This window comes from Fringilla coelebs, assembly GCF_963513975.1.
Source record: "Fringilla coelebs genome assembly, chromosome: 5".
Lineage (NCBI taxonomy): Eukaryota > Metazoa > Chordata > Aves > Passeriformes > Fringillidae > Fringilla > Fringilla coelebs.
The window spans coordinates 72,838,363-72,859,540 of NC_140033.1; the positions used below are offsets into that span (position 1 = coordinate 72,838,363).

Here is a 21,178-nt window from a genome sequence, read left to right on the forward strand (position 1 = left end):
GTCTCCAACAGAGTTTGTATTTCAAACTGCGGTCCATGGTTCCCTGCTGCCTTTGCCATGTGAACTTCACAGTGGCTCTGCCAGAGGATGAATTGGTTCAGGTAAGGGAATTGCTGCCTTCAGCTCCAGGCACAGCCCTAGGTAATGTTTGCTGCTCAGAGTAACCTGGGCTGGGATCTGATTTACTGCTGGGGCTGCTGAATTCTTAGATGGTTTTTTCCCTATTATGTTTCTATGCAAAGAACTGCTTGTTTGCAAAGTTATTTTTCAGATTGCACAAGAGATCAACTTCCCTAATATGCCAAATGTTTCTGATTTGCAGATTGCAGTCACAGCTGTTGCCATTACATATGACAAAAACCAAGCACTACAAGCCAACAAAGCACCTACAGAAAAATCACAGCAAAGAGGTAAATATTGTGAGGCATCTTTCCTTTTTTATCCCCAGTGCCTAATGAGTCTGAATTGTAATTTCAGTTACATGTACAGATCACAGAATATTCTGAGTTGAAAGGAACCCACAAGGATCATCAAGTTCAAATATACATATTTTTCAGGGAAGGTCTTTCAACACATAGAGGTCTTTTAGAGTTCATGTACTTGACCTCCAGCGGGATGACTTACTTGTCAAGCATTATGTATTTATTTTACATAATCAACACGTTTATAGTACTTTCTTATTCTGTCTATGATACTACTTTGATTAAATGTTGGTGTAACAGATGATGACATTTCTGTTGTATTTTGGAACATGTGTAAATCATCAGGGAATACTTGCTCTTATAAGTATAAATTTTTCTGTACTTGGAGAAGGTGGAAAATAAATTATTTGTAATACTTTTTAAAAAACCCAACCTTCTGCAAACCCTTAAGCAGATCAGTAATAGTTTTGGAGCTCAGTGAAGCACATGCAGGGGATGGAATAGACTGCTGTGGTCTGCATATGTCACCTTGCTAATGAAGTACCAGCTCATGCTAGAAATGCAAGTGTGCAGTCTGAAGTGGGGATTCAGACAGAACTCTGAGCATACTCAATTCTTGAGACAGGAATTAGATAGTAGAACAGAGTCACTTGTTTCTAAAACATTAGTTAGAGGTGACTTCTTCAATACAGTGAAGTGTTTCCTTTCATGTGAAATAAGTGCTAACTTTTATTATAATAGCTGCCATAGATCCAACTGCAGAATCAAAATAAAAATGCGTGAATGGACCTAATTTTTCTCCTAAAAACTTCAAATACTTTTCAGTGGAACACAAGCTCTGTTCAATGTTGCAGCTGGATTTGTTTCTTCAGAACTGCATTATTTTATGCACATGCTGAAAATACCTGTTCAAGTCAGACCTGACTAAACTGACTTTGCTTGTAATTACTGGCAAATCTTATTTTGGGGGTTAATTATCAGTTGGCCATGTTTTCTTTGTTGAAGCATCTACAGACAATGAAGAACAGCTCCAATTTCCCTTGGAACTTTCCTCTGATCCCCATTCTTCTCAACCATTCTCTCCAGCTAAAGGTCAGTTAAGGGGAAGAATATTAAACTGTTGTTTTTTATGGATTTTGAGTTCTGCTCTTTCATAGTTGTAGAGGCTTTAAAATATCTGTACTTTCACAGGCTTTAAATGTGCTTTGCTGCCTAAGCATAATGGGTATATTTACTCCTGTTGTGAAATTTTTTGAGTCACAGAAGATGGCTTGGCTGATCATTCTGTCTATATTTCCAGTCTTTGCATTTAGAATATTGAAGATGCTGGAAATCACTGGGTGTTGGGTGTCATCTGACATAACTATCAATTACCTAAAAATTAGTCTTGTCCCATACTGTAAATGGCCCATATAAAGTACCTCCATGTTTTCTCAGCCTCACAGAATTGATCTCATTGTTTTCATGATGGGAAATACTTCATCTGCCAGATTCTGATTGCATGCCAATTTCCTTTAAGTGAAAGGAGCCTAAACTTGTATAGTAAATAATCTGTACAGTGCAGCACACTGTAGCTGTTAAACAGCTGCTTTATTTTACCTGAGATTGAGCTGCATTTCAGGAAGGGTTATCACAGTTCTTCTATGACTGCATTAAAAATTCAATACATGGAAATCAGCTGTCTTTAATTCCTTCTCCCTTGTTGGATTATCTACCAAAATGGTTTCTGAGAGGAAATTAAATATCTGGGAATTACTGTAATGTTCAAGCTTCCTTTTTTGCCTGTACTTCTGTGTAAAGAAGGGTGCCTACCATGCTTACTTGTATTTTCAGAGGCCAGATTAATTTCAGCAAAAAGATTCTTAATGGTTTTGGTTTGTTTTTTTTTTTTTTTTTTAATGCTTAAATTTTAATTTGCTACATTTTTATTTTCAAAAAGAGAAGCTATCCAGAAATTTCTGCTGGTGTCTCTAGCCATGACTGGACTGTGCTCTGTGTTCTGGGCACTGACCAGAGGAGGGCAGCCTGTTCCCATGTACCCCTTTTCCTGCTGTACTTCATGTCCCATATCATGCTGTAGGCAGAGCAGTTCAGCCTGAAAATTATTCCATCTGTCATTTCTTCACGACCTTATTGTAGTTACATTTGCTTAACAGGTTATTTAACATATCTCTACTTTTCTGTAGGACTGTTGTTTTAAAAATACTGGTTTACAGTCTTATACAGTAGTGACCTTTGATGGATAAACATATTAAAATTGCAAGGTAGATTTAGTAAAGTGAATTATTTATACTAACACTGTTATCAAAGTACACAGTACATTATATAGAAGGTGGGTTTTTTTCATGCTTGACTCTAAAATCTTCTATAAGGGTCACAGAATGATGGAGTAGTTTAGGTTGGAAGGGACCTTAAAGCTCATCCCATCCCACCCCTGCCATGGCAGGGACACCTCCCACTGTCCCAGGTGCTCCCAGCCCCAGTGTCTAGCCTGGCCTTGGGCACTGCCAGGGATCCAGGGACAGCCCCAGCTTCTCTGGGCACCTGTGCCAGGGCCTGCCCATCCTCACAGGGAGAAATTCCTTCCCAATATCCCACCTAAATCTCCTCTCTGTCAGTGTGAAGCCATTCCCCCTGTCCTGTCACTCCAGGCCCTTGGAAATAGTCCCTTCCATCTTTCTTGGAAGCTGTTGTCCTGTAACTCTGCTTAATAGATGATCTGAATGCAATTAATTTTGTTTTGTTAGAAGCCCTGGAGGGTGCAAGCTCCCACACAGGTATTCCTGCTGCTCAGAGAGGTGAGTTTCCTTAATTTAGCCATCTGCCAGAACAGAATGAGCATTCTTGGGATATTGGTATACTCTTTTTGGATGTCTTACTCCAGGAAGTGTTTACTACTTAACTGAGAGTGCATGCTCTGGTGTGGCCTAATGAGATCCTAATATTTTGATGTGATTTTTTCATTATAAAAGTTAGATTTGTAATAATAACAGCCTCTCTGTCAGGTACATGGATATAACTTGATTTGACAGAAAATGAGTCCCTGGGAAGAGAGCTGTTTTGCCTGTGTTAATTTGAAGTTAGCATGTGTTCCTCCCGTTTCTTCAGGAGAATGAAGAAACAGTGTTTGCAACCCCCCCCCTTTTTTTTAAAGATGTGCAAACACCCCTGCAACTAATACCAAAAGTCATAGCAGAAACAACTCTTACTTCTTATTTTAATGATAATGGGAGGGATGTTGGAGGGAGGATGTTGGGGCAAGGAAGACTGTTCTGTAAGGAAGATTCATTTGTGTTTTAAAACAGAGGTGTTTCAGTTTGTGACTCTTATCCTCATCACCAACGGTTTTTTTTTTCACTCTGTAGGTTAGTTATTGATAAAGACATTTGGGAAATTTAAATCCTGATCAGCAGCTCTTTGTAAGGGAAAAAAAACAATGAAAATTAAAAAAGGCTTAAATAAAGTTTAAAAAGCCATAACTTACAGCCTAAATTGAGATTATTAAAAAAAACTAATCTAGCATAAGTCCTTAATGACTGTATTTGCATGTTTTTTCAGTGCTGAAGTCCCACTCAGGCAGTTGGTTCAGAGCTGGGACATCACCAGAAATCGGTACTTTGGTTTGGACAAGTCCAAGCCTACCCTGTAACTTTTCCTCTTAGACAGACCTGCAAACGGATGGTTGTTCTCTCTCAGACAGGAATCATTGCCTCCTCAAAAAGGAGCACTAAGATGAGCAAGAGACATCATCCATATATTTTTTTCTGTTTTTTTTTCTTTTGTTTTTCTGTCTGTGTTTCCAGCAACGTCAGTTGATTACAGTTCCTTTGCAGACAGATGCAACAGCTGGATAGAGCTCATTAAACTGAAAGCTCAGACCATAAGGCGCGGATCAATTAAGACAAGTAGGCGGCTGTTTCTACCACGTTCTGATAATCTGAGACATATCTCTGATTTCCCAGTGGTGACTTAGTCGAGTGCCCTGCCCAGTAGGAGCATTGCAGATCACGTGTGGAACGAATTCCCGAGGGTGAAAACTGCTGGCATTGTTCTGTAACCTCATGTAGGGTTGATGAACCATAGCATAAAAAGCAAAATAGAAGTCTTGCTCTAATTAGTTCTCCCTACATGTGTACGCCTACTAATTGTATAACATCCACTGCATGGATGTAGGTGTATGTATGATCTTGGAAAATTGGGGTTGAGAAACAGGAAGCAATCACCAAGGGGACAGTCAAGGCAATGGTCACTAAATTAGCAAGTGGTGAGTTGGTTTTCAGTAGTTCTTTGGCCACAGGTCTGACTATCTTGCTTAAATTAGCAGAGATTAATACCTGTTTTAATGGAAAATGCTGCACTGGGGAAACACAACAACTTTCACACTTCCTATAATTTGTTCTTCCAGCAGAATACATGTTTCAAAATGTTGGCACTTTTTCCTTTACCTTCACATTATAACTGATGGTTGTCTGTGCAGCTGCTCGCCTCAATGTCTTCCTTTCGCAGGAATGCCACTCTTTCAAATAAATGCCATTTCAGCTTCTTGTCTCCTTTTGCATGCTTTGCATGATGATTTCCTTTCTCACATGTATGGCTGAGCATCACAGGCAGCTGAATGTTGTCACCAAGCTATTTGGAAAACCATAAAGAAGAGTTTTTGTGTTTTGAGGAACACTGATGGATCTTGATAGTTATTTTCTGCTGTTTTTCCCCATTTTTCAGCTACTTCCCTTGAAAAAGCAAGTCCACTGGCTGAGGGATACTTGCGGCACCGCTCTGTCCCGTCGGGCACCAATTCCACTGTCTCAGTTGTTAAGATGACACCTCTTTCCTTCCTCCCTGGGGCGAAAATAACCAAATACCTTGGGATAATCAACATGTTTTTTATACGAGAAACCACTTCTTTGCGTGAGGTGAGCTGCGTGGCACGGATGCCTTTTATGGGAACAATTTTTTGTTAATTTTAGGAATCAGAGGTTTGAATTGAGGTGTGGCACAACCAGGGAGTAGAATTTGTGTCACTTGTGGGAAGGTGCTGAGTGCAGAGCAAGTTCCTTTGTGCTGCTCTTGTTACAGAGCACATGAAGCCATTTTGTTTGGCACTGTTAGGAAGGGGTTAGTTAGCAACTGCCACTGCTGTTGAATTGGGTAGAACACTAAACCAGTGAGTTCTTAAACAGAACTCTATGAAAAAATGTCTTTGACCAGAAGTGGTAGAAGTTGGGATCATTTGAGCCCAAATTAAATGCTAAAGAAAAAAAGTCCTCTATTCTCTCGTGTAGCAAGCTCAGTGAGGAAGTTTCACAGTGTATCTGGTTAATATAGCATTGTCCATATCATAGATAATGTTATGCTGATTTTTAACATTGCATCCTGTGCATTCTCTGTAACTAAACTTTGTGTGTTGAGCATCAAAAATTGCACCATAACTCCGTGACCCCACAGCCAGCTTAGAGGTGATGTTCAAGCCCCGATCTCCATTCTGCATTGGAAAACAAATAATCTTCTGAGCATGTCAAAATGCAAGCCATGTTCCTTTTAATTTTCCTGTTCTTTTGGAAAGTAGCTGTATCTTTGCTTTTGGCCACAGAAAGAGAGCATATCTCTTGCCTGGTTTGTCAGTGCTGAAGAGTTTGCTGGTTTTTCCCAATTACACATTGCTGAAATTACAGAGCAGATGTTAATAAAAATGATCAGTCTTCCTGAAAATGGGCTGTGAACTCTCTAGAGAAACTTGGATCGGACAAACATTTTGTTTAGATCTTGCAAGTTACTTTTAACTTCCCCTTTGAACTTGAGAAATCCATGTGTGAAAAGGACAGTGTTTTCAAAAGGATGTCAGAGCAGGGAAATGGTCCCAGGACATTCCTGGACTAAGTGCAGATTCTGTAGGTACAAATTCAGTAGCTGATGAGCTTTGGTATCTGTGATAGCAGATCCCAACAAGCATGGGTCACTCAGGTGTGTGATTCAGCTCCTGGCTGAAGCTGGCATGTTGCAGAGTCCCTAGCATGCTGTCACTGTGCTCTTTCCAGCACCTAGGGGAGCTAATTTAAATTATTTCAGCTACACAGGCTAAGTCACAAGCTGCTCTTACTACAGGATTGCCTTGAGTTACAATGGAGTCAGAACAGAGCAGTCATTATATCCAACTCCAGCAGTGTGCTTCAGGTCCTACAGGAAAGTAATGACCAGCATTTTTCTCTGTATTGCTTTGTTTTGCTTGTGGTAGTGCTGAGGTATATACCAGAATAAAACATTAATGATGGAGTGAGACGTTAATGATCATTTCAAGTCACATTAATCCATTGTTCTCAGGCTTTGCTGTTTGCAGGTGGGTGTTTTACAATCATTTTGCTACCTCTTGTCATCCAATGTTGCATTAGGTTTGTAATTCATATTTTTTTCCCCATCAGTTGCTGTACCTTTAAAAGACTTGGACAAAATCAAAATTCCATGAGAATTATGAGCTTGTATTGCATTTTGATTTCTTGCTGCAGCTGACTTGATTCCAGCTTTATGCTGGGTTGGATAAAATTGTACCTGTCCTTTTTGTTTGTAAATTTTCATCAGAGATATGGTTTTTTAATGCCTTTGAGTCTGTTCAGGGCACATGATACTTCTAGGAATGAGCACAGCCCTTGGAAATTCTGCTTAATTCAATCTCTTCTTCTGCCTGCCTCTTCCATTTTCTCCAGTGGCATACACACACAGTCATGTGGGAAGTCGGCTGGTCTTGCCCTTCACCTGAAGTTTGAAATTTTATATGTATTTTGAACTGACACTGAGCTCTGTTTGGATCAGTTTCTTTTCTCAGCATTTTCATGGATTATTATTTCTTTGGTTGGTTGCCTGGTTTGTGTGGAATAGATTTTTCCCCAAAAAGGTAGTTGCTCACATTCTTTCATAAGGATTTTCTAGGAAAATCCATATTTGGTTGTTTTCCTTCTCCTCTGACATCAATTTAAATTCTTCAGTTTTGCACCAAAGAAGTAAAAATGCCCCACAAGCACCATCAAGTCAAAAAAGTTAACGAAATGAGATGGCTAGAAGTTCCCTTGCACTTCAAGGGGGAAAATAAAAAAAAGGAACAGCCTGAATAGCTCAAGTCTCTGCTCTATCCCTTGCTTACTTATTTTGAGGAGTCATTTCTTTAGTGAGTGTTCAGAACTAAGGACAGTCATTAACACACATGAAGTTGCAGTGATCAGAGCTAATGGTCACTCCTTAGTGGGAATCGCCAAGAATTTCATATAACCATGGAATGGTTTGGATTGGAAGGGACCTTAAACCCTGTTGTTCTACCCCCTGCCATGGCAGGGACACCTCCCACTGTCCCAGGTGCTCCCAGCCCCAGTGTCCAGCCTGGCCTTGGGCACTGCCGGGGATCCAGGGGCAGCCCCAGCTGCTCTGGGCACCTGTGCCAGGGCCTGCCCATCCTCACAGGGAACAATTCCTCATTGCCAATATCCCATCCAGCCCTGTCAGTTTGAGGTGTGCCATCTTGTCCTGTCACTCCAGGCCCCTGTGAATGCTCTCTCTCCATCTGATTTGTGACTGTGACCCTTCAAACTGTGAATGCCTTTTAAGTTCTCCACACCATGTGGGATTCACTGAGTTTTTCAGCTGATAAAGATGTAAGAGAAGTACTCAGCATCTTGTGGCTAGACTCAATACCATATGTGTCTTTTTTCCATTCTAGGAGGGTGGTGTCAGTGGCTTCCTGCACGCTTTCATTGCTGAAGTGTTTGCCATGGTGAGAGCCCACGTTGCAGCTCTGGGAGGGAACGCAGTTGTGTCATACATAATGAAGCAGTGTGTTTTCATGGAGAACCCAAACAAAAATCAGGTACATCGGGGTGTGAAATGACAAGTGCTGTTGTGGTTAGTATGATACAAATAGGCATTTTATGTGTTAAAAAACCAGTGGTGCTGTAAAACCAGAGCCTGCACAACATTTCTTGATATCTTGGATTATGTTTGAAAAATCCAAGAGTCTTCTTGTATTAATACAAAATTATGAGGATGCTTCATAAATACCCCAGATGGGTATTTACGCTTGCTAGAATAAGTAAATTGCAGGAGACAGTTGCACAGCAGTGCAGAACTTACTTGGTATTTCTGATATTGCAGTCTAGGATTTCCATTCTAACTCCATGTAAAAGTACCTGGAATTGCTGATGTAAAATGCTCCGTTTTGTACGTAAAGGAACAAACCTTGATATGTGAAGACAATAGCAGAATATTCAGTAAATTAAATATGCTCAAAACAGTAAGGAAAGCAGGTACAGATATGCAGCTATTTTACTGTGGTGGTCTCCCAGGAATCCATCTGCATGTTTGGTAGCATACAAGGGAGCATATAGAAAAGAAACTGGCACAGGTTCCCTCACCAATAAATTTTTATAATTTGTCCTACTCCGGATCCCTGTTGATTTTTCTGTGTACTTATATTTAGCAGCTATAAGTAAACATAAAATCTGTGATGGCTTAACTTTGGTAACTGGGCATTGTCATTTTCCAGGCTCAGTGTCTCATCAATGTCAGTGGGGATGCTGTCATCTTTGTCCGTGAGTCTGAGCTGGAGGTGCTGCCAGTGCAGCCTCCTGCAGCTGCTCCTCAGCCCACGGGCTCTGCTGGGGATGTCACCACGTGAAGGCACAGCAACTGGAGTGCTCTCTGCTCAATAGAAAGGTTATTTAAAATGTGGGAATGTTTAGGTTTGCATCTTCAAAGTCAGTGTCTCTCCATGGCATTCACAGCCAAACTCCAGGACAATCACTCTTCTTTTGTTGTCATATAACTGAGGTAAGTCAGAGCAGTGGGCTGGCAGCTGTGCTCTGGTTCTTTATTACTGTTCCTGGCCTCTGTGAAACCAGGCAGCAGGTGAAGCACTCACAGGAGAATTTGGATTAGAATAGCAGGCATCTCATGGAACTGTGGAAGGAAGGAAGGAAAAATTCTGTTCTATTTTTGAGCTGTTCAGTGGGACCATGGTAAGTTGTCATTCAGAACCATTTCTGAGTCTGAGTGTTGTCTGTCTCAGCTCAGGGTGGGAGGGAGGCGCCTGAGAAGTCTGTGTTGGAAACCTTTGATGAAGAAGGGAGAGATTTGTGTGCAGGCCAAGGAAACATGGGCTGGACTCTGAAATTCCTTTACATCTTAGAGTGTGGAGAGAAAAAGCAGTACCAAAACGTTACAGTTTGAATTTCTGCTCATTGAAAATATTTCTTCTTATTTTGTTGGTGTTTTTATATCTGGGAGCTGGGGGGTGTTGTTTGTTTCTTTAATTGTTTTTTAAAAGCTGCCAGACCACAATACTGTGATCCTGGGCATCCCTGTGGTGGGACAAAATAACCCCAGAACATGACAAAAAGTTCCAGGGTGTGTCTGGTGCTAATACAAGATGTTCACTCCAGTATTTACAAAGCAGGTCCTTTTGTTATTTAAGACTTTGGGAAAGAATTATCCTGAGGTTCGATTTCCTATGGCAGGATCTGTTTCGAGGATGACATAAACAGTCCCCCAAAAATCAGTTGTGCAGAGATTATCCTGCAGCCTCCTTCCTGTTTGAATGCCTGCCTAATTGGAGATTGATTTATGTGTGTGACACTGGTTCCACTGGGGTTTCTTTGTTCTTTTCCAGTGCTGTAGCTGGGAAATAAGGGTACTGCAAAGACAGGAAATCTGTCATTTCCAGTAAAAGTATGAAAGATGATGATACTCTATTGTAAAAAAAAAACCCACACAAAAAACCCACAACAAAAAACCTTTGATTTGAAGATGCATTCTTGCTTAATTCTGACAACATTGTACATGGAACTTGAACAAAGATGTAAACTTGAATGTAAATATTCAGTTTAGAGTTGAAATTAAGAAATGGCATGATTATTTGTTAAAACTAATTATTTCATTGTAAATGAGCATGAAAATCATTCTTGCACAATAAATATCTTTATAAAATTCACTGGCTTAATGTACATGCATGAGGTAAGTGTGTAAGCTGGATGTACTAAAGATGTCCCAGTCCCATTCTCCTCAGAGGAATCTTTTCTGTACAGCATGTAACAGCCTGGGCTGAAAACTGTGTCCTGGGCTGAAAATTGTGTTGGGCTGCATCCAAAGCCCTGTGGGCAGCAGGGCAGGGGCTCTGCCCCTCAGGTGAGATCTCACCTGCAGGGCTGGGCCAGCACAGGAGGAGCTGGAGCTGCTGCAGGAGCCCAGAGCTCACCAGGGTGAGCAGAGGGCTGGAGCAGCTCTGCTGGGAGGAAAGGCTGGCACAGCTGGGGGTGCTCACCTGGGCAGGAGAAGCTTTGGGGGCACCTTGGTGGCCTTGCAGGGCCCAAAGAGAGCAGACAGGAAACATGGAGAGAAACTATTCCCAAGGGGTGACAGCGTAGGAAGGAATGGCCTCAACTGACAGGGAGTGGGTTTGGATGGGACACTGGGCAGGAATTGTTCCCTGGCAGGGTGGGCAGGCCCTGGCACAGGTGCCCAGAGCAGCTGGGGCTGCCCCTGGATCCCTGGGAGGGTTTAAGTGAGGTTGAATGGAGCCCAGAACAACTTGGATAGTGGAAGGTGTCCACTGCCAACATGCACCCACAACCTCCTCAACACCTCCCCTCTCCTCCCAACAGATGAACTTTTAAAGCTGTTCTGACCCAAACCATTCTATGATCCTGTAATTATGATATTTTGGGGATTAATTATCCTTTATATGTGAAGTGTGTGAATTTGGCCCTTTCCAGAACACATCACTGACACAGTAAAATCATCTTGCTAAATTCTGTAGCTGTTGCAACCAAAGCTGCCATGAATTAATTTGCCTGTAAATAGCTGCAACTCTTGATTGTTTTGCAAGGCAAATCTTGTTTCCCTTTGAAGCTAATGGCAGAATGTGAAAAACTTCAAAAGGTCTTGGACTGGCATAAAAAGTTGTATACAGCATGAGTATTCAGCATGAAATATCTGAAGGATCACACTACAGTAGCTGGTTTTGATTATTTTCCCTTCTGAGGGGTGGTGGTTGCTTCTATGGAAGCATTAATGCCATCTTTTCTTTTCTAGCTGTGTAAATGTCACAGCTTCCTCTAGTGGGTTTCTTTAGACACAGAGGAGCTTTCTTATCTAGAAATTTTAATTCTTCTCAAATTATTACTCCAGAAGTGACAGATCCAGTTTTTAACTGCAAAAAGTCACAAAATTGTCGCTTCTACTTTGTTTGTCAGTTGTGCAACTGACAAAGGAAAAATCCCAACTTCTACCACATAGACATTGCTTCTTACAGTCACCTATCCTAGAAATAAACTAACATTATTTTAATACTGTAATTAGAGTGGCATCAAATTCAATGTAGTTGTTATTTACTTCCTTGGAAGAAAGGTTTGTTATGATTTGTCTTAAGCAGGCCCCTCTGAAATAAAAGGGGTCTGTACTCCAGCAATTAAATCAGAGTCCAAACTTAATGGGAATGTGAAAATAGCCTGGACAGAAACTTGCTCAGATCCCAGCACAAGCAATAATTCAAATTTAACCTGGTTGATTTTACCTGATATTCTGCAATAAAACAGCTACATTGTCTCGTGGAATTTAATGAAGCACAAAGTCCAGAGTTTCTGCAATTAAAAAGGTGTGTGGGACAAGCAGCTGATCTCTCAAGCACCCTGGCTGTGCTTTAGGGACCAGTCTGACAGGAAATGATGTGAGACTCTCAAAGCAGTTGCCCAGGCTATTAGGAAGTCTGACATTAGAGTTGGGAGTGATTAATGGCTTGGGTGGGTTAAGCAGTGATTTGTTTGATAACAAACAGCTGCTCTGGGGAAGATCCCAACAGTGTTCCATTAATTTCTTTGTAGCTCGTTCTGTTGCGCAGCCAGCTGATCCCAAATGCCTTCTGCAAAGTGGCTGGGTGTGTGGATCCTGCCACTGAGGTCCTGGGCTGCCTCCGAAGCGCCCAGTGAGTCTCTGGGGCAGAATTAAGAGCACGGTGCCAGCCCACTCCAGAAACAGCAGTGCAGAAGCCACAGCACCACACAGACCTTCTGAGGGAGCAGGAGCTGCCTTCCTGTGGTGCTGGAACACAAGAACCTGCAGGTTCAGGTAAAAGGGATATTGCAGCTGGGCAAACACAAAAGAAGGTGTGTGGATTTAGTGCCTTGTTTGTTTAGAAGTTTGTTCAGGATGAACAGTGCCGCAGTTCTGTAAGAGCTTTGAGGAAATCAGAATAAATATTTTGGGAGAGAGTTAAAAGATTGTGCTTAAAAAGGAAAAAAGTTTGGTTTTTGTTCTTCCTTTATGTAGTCCTTGCCCATGGAGTAACACAGGGAGCAGTTTTTTCCTCTGTCTGCCCAGGTTCCATCTGGGATAGGGTTACCAGAGGGATGGGGCACTCTGGTTCTCAGCTGCTGGCTGGGCTTAAACCACAACACTCTCTGGTGATGCTGCTGGAGAAGGAAAAAAATGCACACTCCGATGACAACCACAGATATTTTTGGCTGGCTAGACACAGATTTAATTCATATGATTTGCTTGAATGGTATAATTATGATATTAATTTTCATCATGTTTCCTAAATACAAGTGCAGAAACAGAAAACTGAATTGGCAGCCAATGAAATGCAGTTAACACACAGGAAATATCTCAGACTAAAGTAATTTGCAGATTATGAGAATAGGTGGGAGTGAAGCAGCAAGAGAAAGGGAAAATGGAGATGACAAGAAAATCAAATTAAATTAAATTTTACTTCTGTGCATTTTACCAGCTATGCTTACTTTTCCCATAAGAAAATCTCATGTTATATTAGCCCTGACTACCTTAATGACAGGGAATTCAAATATTTTTTGACTGTTCTCTGGCATCATGTCCAAAATGATTCTTCAGTTGCTAAAATGAGGGGACTGAAGGTACCTGAAGCCTCAGAACAGTCAGAATTAGTGAAAAAAATGCAGTCATGCAAAGAATAGAAGTGTGTATGGCTGGAATGAAGAGGAGAAACACCCATGTGCTGAGACAACTTCTGAGTAGCGGCATCTGAGCTGTAAACCTTCAAACACCTAGAACAGACTGGAAAGTTATGATTTCTGGGATTAAAGAAACTTCTGACAATTAACTCTTGGTCTTAGATGGATGAGGCAGTAAAATATTCACAAAATCTGTTTTCTTCCTTAGCTTTCCAGTTTATCAAGGGAGGGGGCTCTGCCCCTCTGCCCTCAGGTGAGATCTCACCTGCAGGGCTGGGCCAGCACAGGAGGAGCTGGAGCTGCTGCAGGAGCCCAGAGCTCACCAGGGTGAGCAGAGGGCTGGAGCAGCTCTGCTGGGAGGAAAGGCTGGCACAGCTGGGGGTGCTCACCTGGGCAGGAGAAGCTTTGGGGTCACCTTGGTGGCCTTGCAGGGCCCAAAGAGAGCAGACAGGAAACATGGAGAGAAACTATTCCCAAGGGGTGACAGCGTAGGAAGGAATGGCCTCAACTGACAGGGAGTGGGTTTGGATGGGACACTGGGCAGGAATTGTTCCCTGGCAGGGTGGGCAGGCCCTGGCACAGGTGCCCAGAGCAGCTGGGGCTGCCCCTGGATCCCTGGCAGTGCCCAGTGCCAGGCTGGATGGGGCTGGGAGCACCTGGGACAGTGGGAGGTGTCCCTGCCATGGCAGGGATGGAACTGGATCATGGTAAAGGTCTCTGCCAGCCCGAGCCATTCTGTGATTCTATCAAATAAATCTGTGCTATGTACATCTGTGATGTACATAATCACAAACATAAACGAGCAGTGCAAACATATTTGTGCTGAGGGGATTCCTACCTAAAGATACACACACATGCATCTGATTTCGTGGGGTTTTAACTGTTGGAAATTTCTAGTTAATGCTTGGAGGTGACCCAGCAAAAAGTCGAGAGGCACAACTGGACAGCTTGCGGAGAAAAAAGGAGAAAACCTGCTGCTCCTGGAAACTAGGGCACAGAATTGAGACATGGGAAATCAAACTCTGGGCAGACACAGAGGTAACACAGAAGCCAATAAATCAGTGAGTGGCTGATAATCATGGTAATTATGTTATTTTTTGAATGTTTAAACTTATGTTTGGGTTAATTTCTATGAGAAAATGGAGTTAAGTCAATTAGGACACTGCCGTACAGTGCTCTAGTACTCTTGAGTTAACAATCAGGGGAAAGAAAATCTTAACAGACACACTGAAAATCAGCTTAACTTCTAAATGCTCCCCTTTTTATTCACATTGTGACAAATGTTTCAGTTCCCTGTGAAATTAGGTAATACACTTAGTTGAAGTTGGTCTAAAAGATCCTTCCTTTATTAGAAGGGATGATGGGTAGTTAGTTCAGAAATGTCTTGCTGAATTTCTCTAGGTTTAATATGATCTTCCCATGGTTTTGTAACAGTATTTTAGAGCTAATGAATCATTTGATTTGTGATTATTTAAACCCTCTGGAAATCTGACACCTGAGGCATTTCATGTTAAATAACCACAAAATGAATCACTGGAATTAGGCTTGGAATATTTGGAACTCCTCACCCAAAAATCTGGAGACACTGTTTGGACACACACTGACTGAAAACCCAAGGGAATCTGCTCCTGCAATCTGTGTCATGCAGGAAAAAACAGTTTTTGAATTAATGTAGATGGCACCCAAGGCAGAGCAGCACAGGCTATAGCTAAATCCTAGGGCTGAAATTTTGCCTGACTGTAGCCCTGATCCCTGCTCCAAACCCAGCAATCATAAATCCTGTGACCCCAGTGACAGAACACCCTCTGTTCCATCAGCTCTGTGCTGATGAAAAGCATCACTTGCAGATTGACCCAGCTGTCCTTCCACATTCACCTCCTCCTCAGCCTCCATAAATGAACTTATCCTTGTAAAGCTACAAACAGATGCCAACAAAGCTCCCAGATTTCCATCTGAGGAGTTATCTGCTTATTCAACATTTACAGTTTGAAAAATCTGTGGAAGGAAAAGAAATGCAAGATGTTTGATGTTTGTAATTACTGTAAGTGCAGAACACAGCACATTGTTTTTTCCAGTAATCGCTCTCAGCAGCAGCAGAGTGTTTCTCTGTCCTCCAGGTCTCAGCTGTGGGAAGTATTTTGACAGCTCCATCCACAGTGTGGAACTCCATGTGGGCAGAGTTGTGTTTTCTTTTTGCTGCTGAAGAGCGACTTTCCAGTTTGCCACAAATGCCAGGCAAGTGAGCATGTTCCTACTGAAACACCTCCTTACACTCCCTGGCTTCCAAGGGAGGGAAGCTGATCCACACTGGTGCTCGGCGCTGTCACCCTCTGGAACGCTCCCTGCTCCTGGTGGGACACCCAGTGTCTGCTCCAGCCTCCTGTCCCCAAGCTGTGACCCTGTGACGCAGCTGGCACAGTGGGACCACACTGGGCTCGGAGCCTCCCTCACCCTGCCCTGCCCAGCCCTTGGATGTGGGCACTGAGCTTCCCTGGGCCCTTCCAGGGCACCTGCCACCCACCTGGCAGCAGCTGCTGTCACCTGACCCTGGCACGGGGACAGCGCCCTGCGGCCCTGGCGCGGCCGTGCCAGCTCCTGGCAGAGTTTCCCCTCCTGTTTGGGAGGAGAGGTGGGTGGTGCTGTGGGCTGAGGTCCCTGCAGGCACCAGCCAGCCCAGGGCAGGACGTGGGACAGCTGCTGCTTACACTCCTCACAGGAACCTAAAGCCAAAGCCAGCTCCGAGCCTGCAGCTGGGGAATGCAGGGCCAGCTGAGACGCCCCCATGCTGCAAATCCTGGCTCTGCTCTCTGCTCCTGCAGTGACAGGCTCCTTCTCCTGTGCACCCTGCCCTGCCCAGCCCAGCCAGCTCCAGCCTGGGCATCCGCACATCATGTTTGCATTTCCATTTCCTCTCTGAAGACAGCTCCAGAAAGATAGCCGTGTCTTTCTTTTCCCCTCAGTTTGTGATTACAGTGACTAAAACAATAGCTTTTACCACAATTTACAGCTTTCTCGTGTCCTGACATGAAGGACCTTGGCGGTTTCATGTAGTTTGGTTGAGTGGCCTGCATTCCAAAGCTGTTTCAAAGCACTGTATGGCACTTCACTATGCTTTTTTCCCAACACTTTTTTTCATGTCTGTTTGAATCTTCAAGTCTGCAAAAGTCATCATGCTATGCAAGTAAGGACTTTATTTTAAAAATTGATTTTTGAATTGCGCTCAATAACATGTTTAGACTGGTTATTTTACACAGTAATGTATGTTTTGAGCCTTCCAGTTCAGCAGAAATCATGTTAATGATGGTAGAATTACACCTGCTACCAGGTGACTGATTATTTGCACATCAAAGATTTTGTTCTTTGCTCAATTTCTGATACACTGGCAATTTTCTGTTACCCCCTCCAAAGGTTATTCTTTGTGCAACACTGCAACAATACTGTAAACTTATGATGTCATATTTTACCACAAAGTAAACAGGCAGTTTGAAAAGTATGTTGAATCCCCAAATAAAAGGGCTTTGTTGATATTTATCTTCCCAACCAGTTTATGTTATCTCTTAGACTCTCTCCCACCAGCTGGCTGAATTAATGACTTGTGAAACCTCCCTGCCTGACACATGGCAGTGTGACATTTTGTGAGACAAAGCCATCCATCTCCGGGTCTCTTCTCAAGAGAGAAAACTGTTATTTCCCTGCCTTTCAAACGGTTTATAGGACTAATCTCAAAACAGAGGGAAAGCACAGCCCCTCAAATCTTTTCAAAGGGATTCACATTTGAGTAAGTACCTTAAGAAAGATAAGAATGATGAAGCTCCACAGCTAAAGATGTGTGTGTGTCTGCAGTCCGTGGTGGGATGACGTTATCTGACAGCTGGGAAAGAGCTGCTGTGGCCTGGGATGCAAAGCATGGCTCGAGTTCAGCAGTGGAATGTGCAGGTTGGTCCCTGGTCCTGCTTTTCTGGGGTTTTTAGCTGTGGTGTTGATGCTGTGTCTGGGCAATAACTGCAAATCCCTGTGGGAAGCTGCTTTCCCTTGGAAACCACACTCAGGCCCAGGGTACTTCCTTCACTTGCAGTCTGTATTGTCACCCAGCATGAAAAATAATACTCCAGCTGTTTTCAGTTTCATCTCTGTCCTTTGGTGGACAATTTCTGTGTCGAGCCTTGCTTCCATCTTAATTATATTTGTGAAGAGACAGAATGAATTTTCACTATTATTTGCCCATTAACTAAACTTTAAATTTTCTGCCTGGGTCCCAGTGAAGTGATGCTGCTTAAATTTAGAGGCCATAAAAAAAATCATTATGATTTTGAAGCACTTCACTAATATTAGCTGTTGGTGCTTCCAACAATTTGAATCACAGCTGAATTTCTCTGGAACGTGTGTCCCACAGCACTGCACTAGACTTGAAGAAGTCTCTGTTACAAATCTACCTTGGTCATCAGTCAAATATTTTCAAGTCTCTGTCTCTGTTTTCTCTGTTAGATGGAGATAAGGGTAATAACAACTTCTTCCCAGAAGTTTTAAATCACTTCTGAGGCCTGCTTAAAAATGCAAGGAGGTTGTGGTTGTGGTGCCAGTATCCCAGAGCTGCTGTGTGCGTGCTGCTGCTGCACACAACTGCCTGTCGGTGTATTTGGAAGGAGTGTTAGAGGCCAGTAACCTTTGCTGTTGATGAATGGGTTAATGGAGAACCTGGCCAATGCAAACCTGCCAATCTCTGCACAGAGCTCAGCTCTGCACTGCTTCTGTCCCTGAAGCGCCACCTGGCCAGGTTGTTTCACTTCCATCACTGAAGCCTTGGCTTTTTGCTCAATTTGAAGTCATATTTCCATTTTCCCTCTGGATGCTGATCTGGTTTTGCCCATGATCCTGCACCCTTCAGAGCAGGAGCTGTGCTCAGGGTCTAGGTGTTTGCCAGAGGAGGCCACTGACACCCAGAGTGCTTCTGAGGCTTCTTTCTAGGCACTTCTCTGTGCAGGCTGTGAGGGTTTCAGCCACCCTTGGCGAAAGCTTGTCTTTAAACACATTTCTGCATCCTCTTTTTTGCTTCATCCTTTTCTCTGTCACCTTTTCCAGGGTGGACAGCTGAACAAATCCCATCCGCTAGATCTGCTGTTAATTCTCAGCAGAGGAAGGGTCTCCTGATGCCTCACACAAATTCAAGTTTCTCCCTAGTCAGAACTAAGGATCATTTGTGATAAGAAGCAGAGATATAGCAACAGCATTAACAAGCTTTTTCCTCTCTTCTGCTTTTCTTCTACCCACTTCACCCTGGTCTAGAGGTATTACTTATTATGAGACCAAATTTATTATGTCCCCTCTACATCAGACACAACCTTCTCACAAACAGGATTCTTAACCAACACTGGGTTATGAATGATGGCTTCCTGTCAGCAACTGCTCAAATTGAAACTTCAGCAAATGTCAGACATGAGGTCAGAATCTGTTTGAGCTCCCAAGGAAAAGGAACTGCCCTTGCAAGGGAAGAGCCTGTTTGCTTTAGAGATGTGTTTGTAGTCTGTGTGCACGTGGGTGTGCATGCTCCATTGTGCCTTTTATGTGCATTTTATTGCCTTCACAAATTGTGTGTTGTACCATAGGACCTTCCAGCCACAACATCTTTGGCATGTCAGTTCTAATACACAAAGTCATAGAATAGTTTGGGCTGGAAGAGCCTAAAGGATCATCCAGTTCCAGCCCCCTGCCCTGGGCAGGGACACTTCCACCATCCCAGGGTGCTCAGAGCCCCACCCAGCCTGGCCTTGAACTTCCAGGGATGGGGCAGCCACAGCTGCTCTGGGGAGCCTGTGCCAGGGCCTCACCACCCTCACAGGGAAGAATTTCTTCTGTAAATCTAACCTAATTCTCCCCCTGTTTGAGTCTGAACCCATTCCCCCTTTTCCCACTACTAGAGTTCCTCATGGAAGTCCCTCTTCTGCTTCCTTTGCAGCCTTTTCAGATGCAGGAAGGCTGCCATGAGGTCTTCCTGCAACCTTCTGTTCTCTAGGCTGAACAGAACTTAATTGGTACTACTCCAGCAAGTCCCTTACCCTTCTGAGGAGCTGTTTCTGTGAGGAAGCCCATTAACTGCAGCACAGCTCACTCCTGTTAACAGTGAGTACAAACCCATAGAGCTGCACAGGCAGGAATTTCTCCCAGAATTTCCCTGCACTTGTCTTCACCTTACTGGTGCTCCTGCCCACCCACATCTTACATGGGCATTTTCACCTGCATTAAAACTTGCTGAAGAGGCATCCTGAAGCCAGAGCTGTAGAACTGAAGTCTGGGTTTTATGCCTTACTTCAATAATGTACAGCAGTGATGGTAAGGTTGTAAAAATTGCCTGTGTAGAAACACATAAAATTCCATTTTATAAGAAAACCTTCTTTCCATGGAGAACCAAAAAGCAAAGTACCTGTGGCTAATGCCTGGACACATTCCTTGTCATTACTCCTGCATGTTTTCACTCATTCTTGTTCCACCTTTTTACCAGCCAACGTTACTGTCGGCATAAAAAGATGTTTTGAAAGTCCTTTCAACTCTGCTCGTAGAAGAGGTTCTCAGTTTTAGAGGATGATCTCTGTCTTTCATCAGTAAGTCATTTTCCCCATTTTGTGCTTCACTCTTGGGCATTCTGACTCCTGTGTGCAGCTGGAAGGATGACTGTAGATGTTGTCACAGCAATGGTACTATCACAGCATGATAGCTGAGGGGAAAAATTGTGGCAAAACTGGAAATGTTTTTTCAGAGGACTGGTACAAGCCAGGTAAAAACTGATTAGCTTTTGGACACCAGGACTTTGCAGGAATTAATTTGATGTTGTAGTTACAATTCTCCCCGTTAACAGGATTATATAAAAAGTGTCTGTCAAATTAGGAGCTTGAAATGCTTTATCAGTGAGAGCATACATTTGTGGGTGGTTTCAACAGAGCTGCAGAGTAACTTCTGACATAGGGAGATGCATAATGGGAATTTGCCAACAGGGCAACTGTGCATCTATTCATACAGTTCGGTGTTTGTGCTGTTCTTAGGAGGGAGATTCAGATGCCAGTTTCAGATCTGTGTGAACAGAAGGAATTCAGAGAAATCAGCCTGTTCACAGGTAACACCACACCAAAGCGGGCCTACAATGATAGTTCAGGCAGGTGGTGATTTCTGAATGTTTGTGTGTTGTACATCGGGTCAAAAAAAAACCATAGCAGAGGAGCACTGGTTATTTGTGGCAGTGGGAAATTAGGGCTGGGCTCCCTGCATCATTTCAGCATCATTTCTTTCAGCATTATTTTCCCTTGAAAAATAACATCCAATTTCCATGTAGACTCTATTAACACAGTATGAAATACTTGCAGAACAGAGGGCACAGCAGAGCAAGGAATTTTAATCAGGTGGTAACTGATGCATTGGGAAGGTACTGGATTTGCCAGGAATAGGGCATGGTGACATTTTCATCACTAAAAGGATGCCATACCCTGAAAACTGATTCCAGTGCAACTCCTCTGCTAAATTCTGCAGAGCAGAAAGTGTGTGGGATGCTGAAGTGGAGGGAAATTCCCTGTTATTTTGGAAGTGAGAGAGCTGAGAGTGTGAAGACGAGGTACAGGGGATGCCTGTAGGAGTACACGGTGCTTCAAATGAGAGCAGGCAAAGGCTGCATCTTCAGGAGAATGTAATTCTAATCTTCGCCAGTGTTTTGGGCTGGCAGCAAGGGCAAGAAGGAAAGCTGGATTCTGTGGCTGGAAAAGGTGTTGGCCGAGCAGAGTGTCAGCTCCACCCACAGGGACAGCGGAGGAACGC

The 21,178-nt window shown here is 43.2% G+C and overlaps 1 protein-coding gene across 22 annotated transcripts in view; it reads left to right on the top strand.

Annotated features, from left to right (window-relative positions):
- Positions 1 to 10,387, top strand: part of C2CD5 (C2 calcium dependent domain containing 5) — a 56,648-nt gene extending 46,261 nt beyond the window's left edge. For 9 of the 22 annotated variants that reach the window (XM_084206968.1, XM_084206967.1, XM_084206958.1 and 6 more), the window contains 8 exons: positions 12 to 101; positions 323 to 410; positions 1,428 to 1,514; positions 3,170 to 3,220; positions 4,226 to 4,327; positions 5,145 to 5,335; positions 8,125 to 8,271; positions 8,947 to 10,387. In XM_084206968.1, coding sequence (XP_084063094.1) covers positions 12 to 101; positions 323 to 410; positions 1,428 to 1,514; positions 3,170 to 3,220; positions 4,226 to 4,327; positions 5,145 to 5,335; positions 8,125 to 8,271; positions 8,947 to 9,078 — 888 coding nt within the window. In that variant the 3' untranslated portion in view covers positions 9,079 to 10,387. The remainder of the gene's footprint in view (positions 1 to 11; positions 102 to 322; positions 411 to 1,427; positions 1,515 to 3,169; positions 3,221 to 4,225; positions 4,328 to 5,144; positions 5,336 to 8,124; positions 8,272 to 8,946) is intronic. The other 13 variants (XM_084206971.1, XM_084206970.1, XM_084206969.1 and 10 more) reach the window with 3 other exon arrangements.
- Positions 10,388 to 21,178: the final 10,791 nt, after the last annotated feature.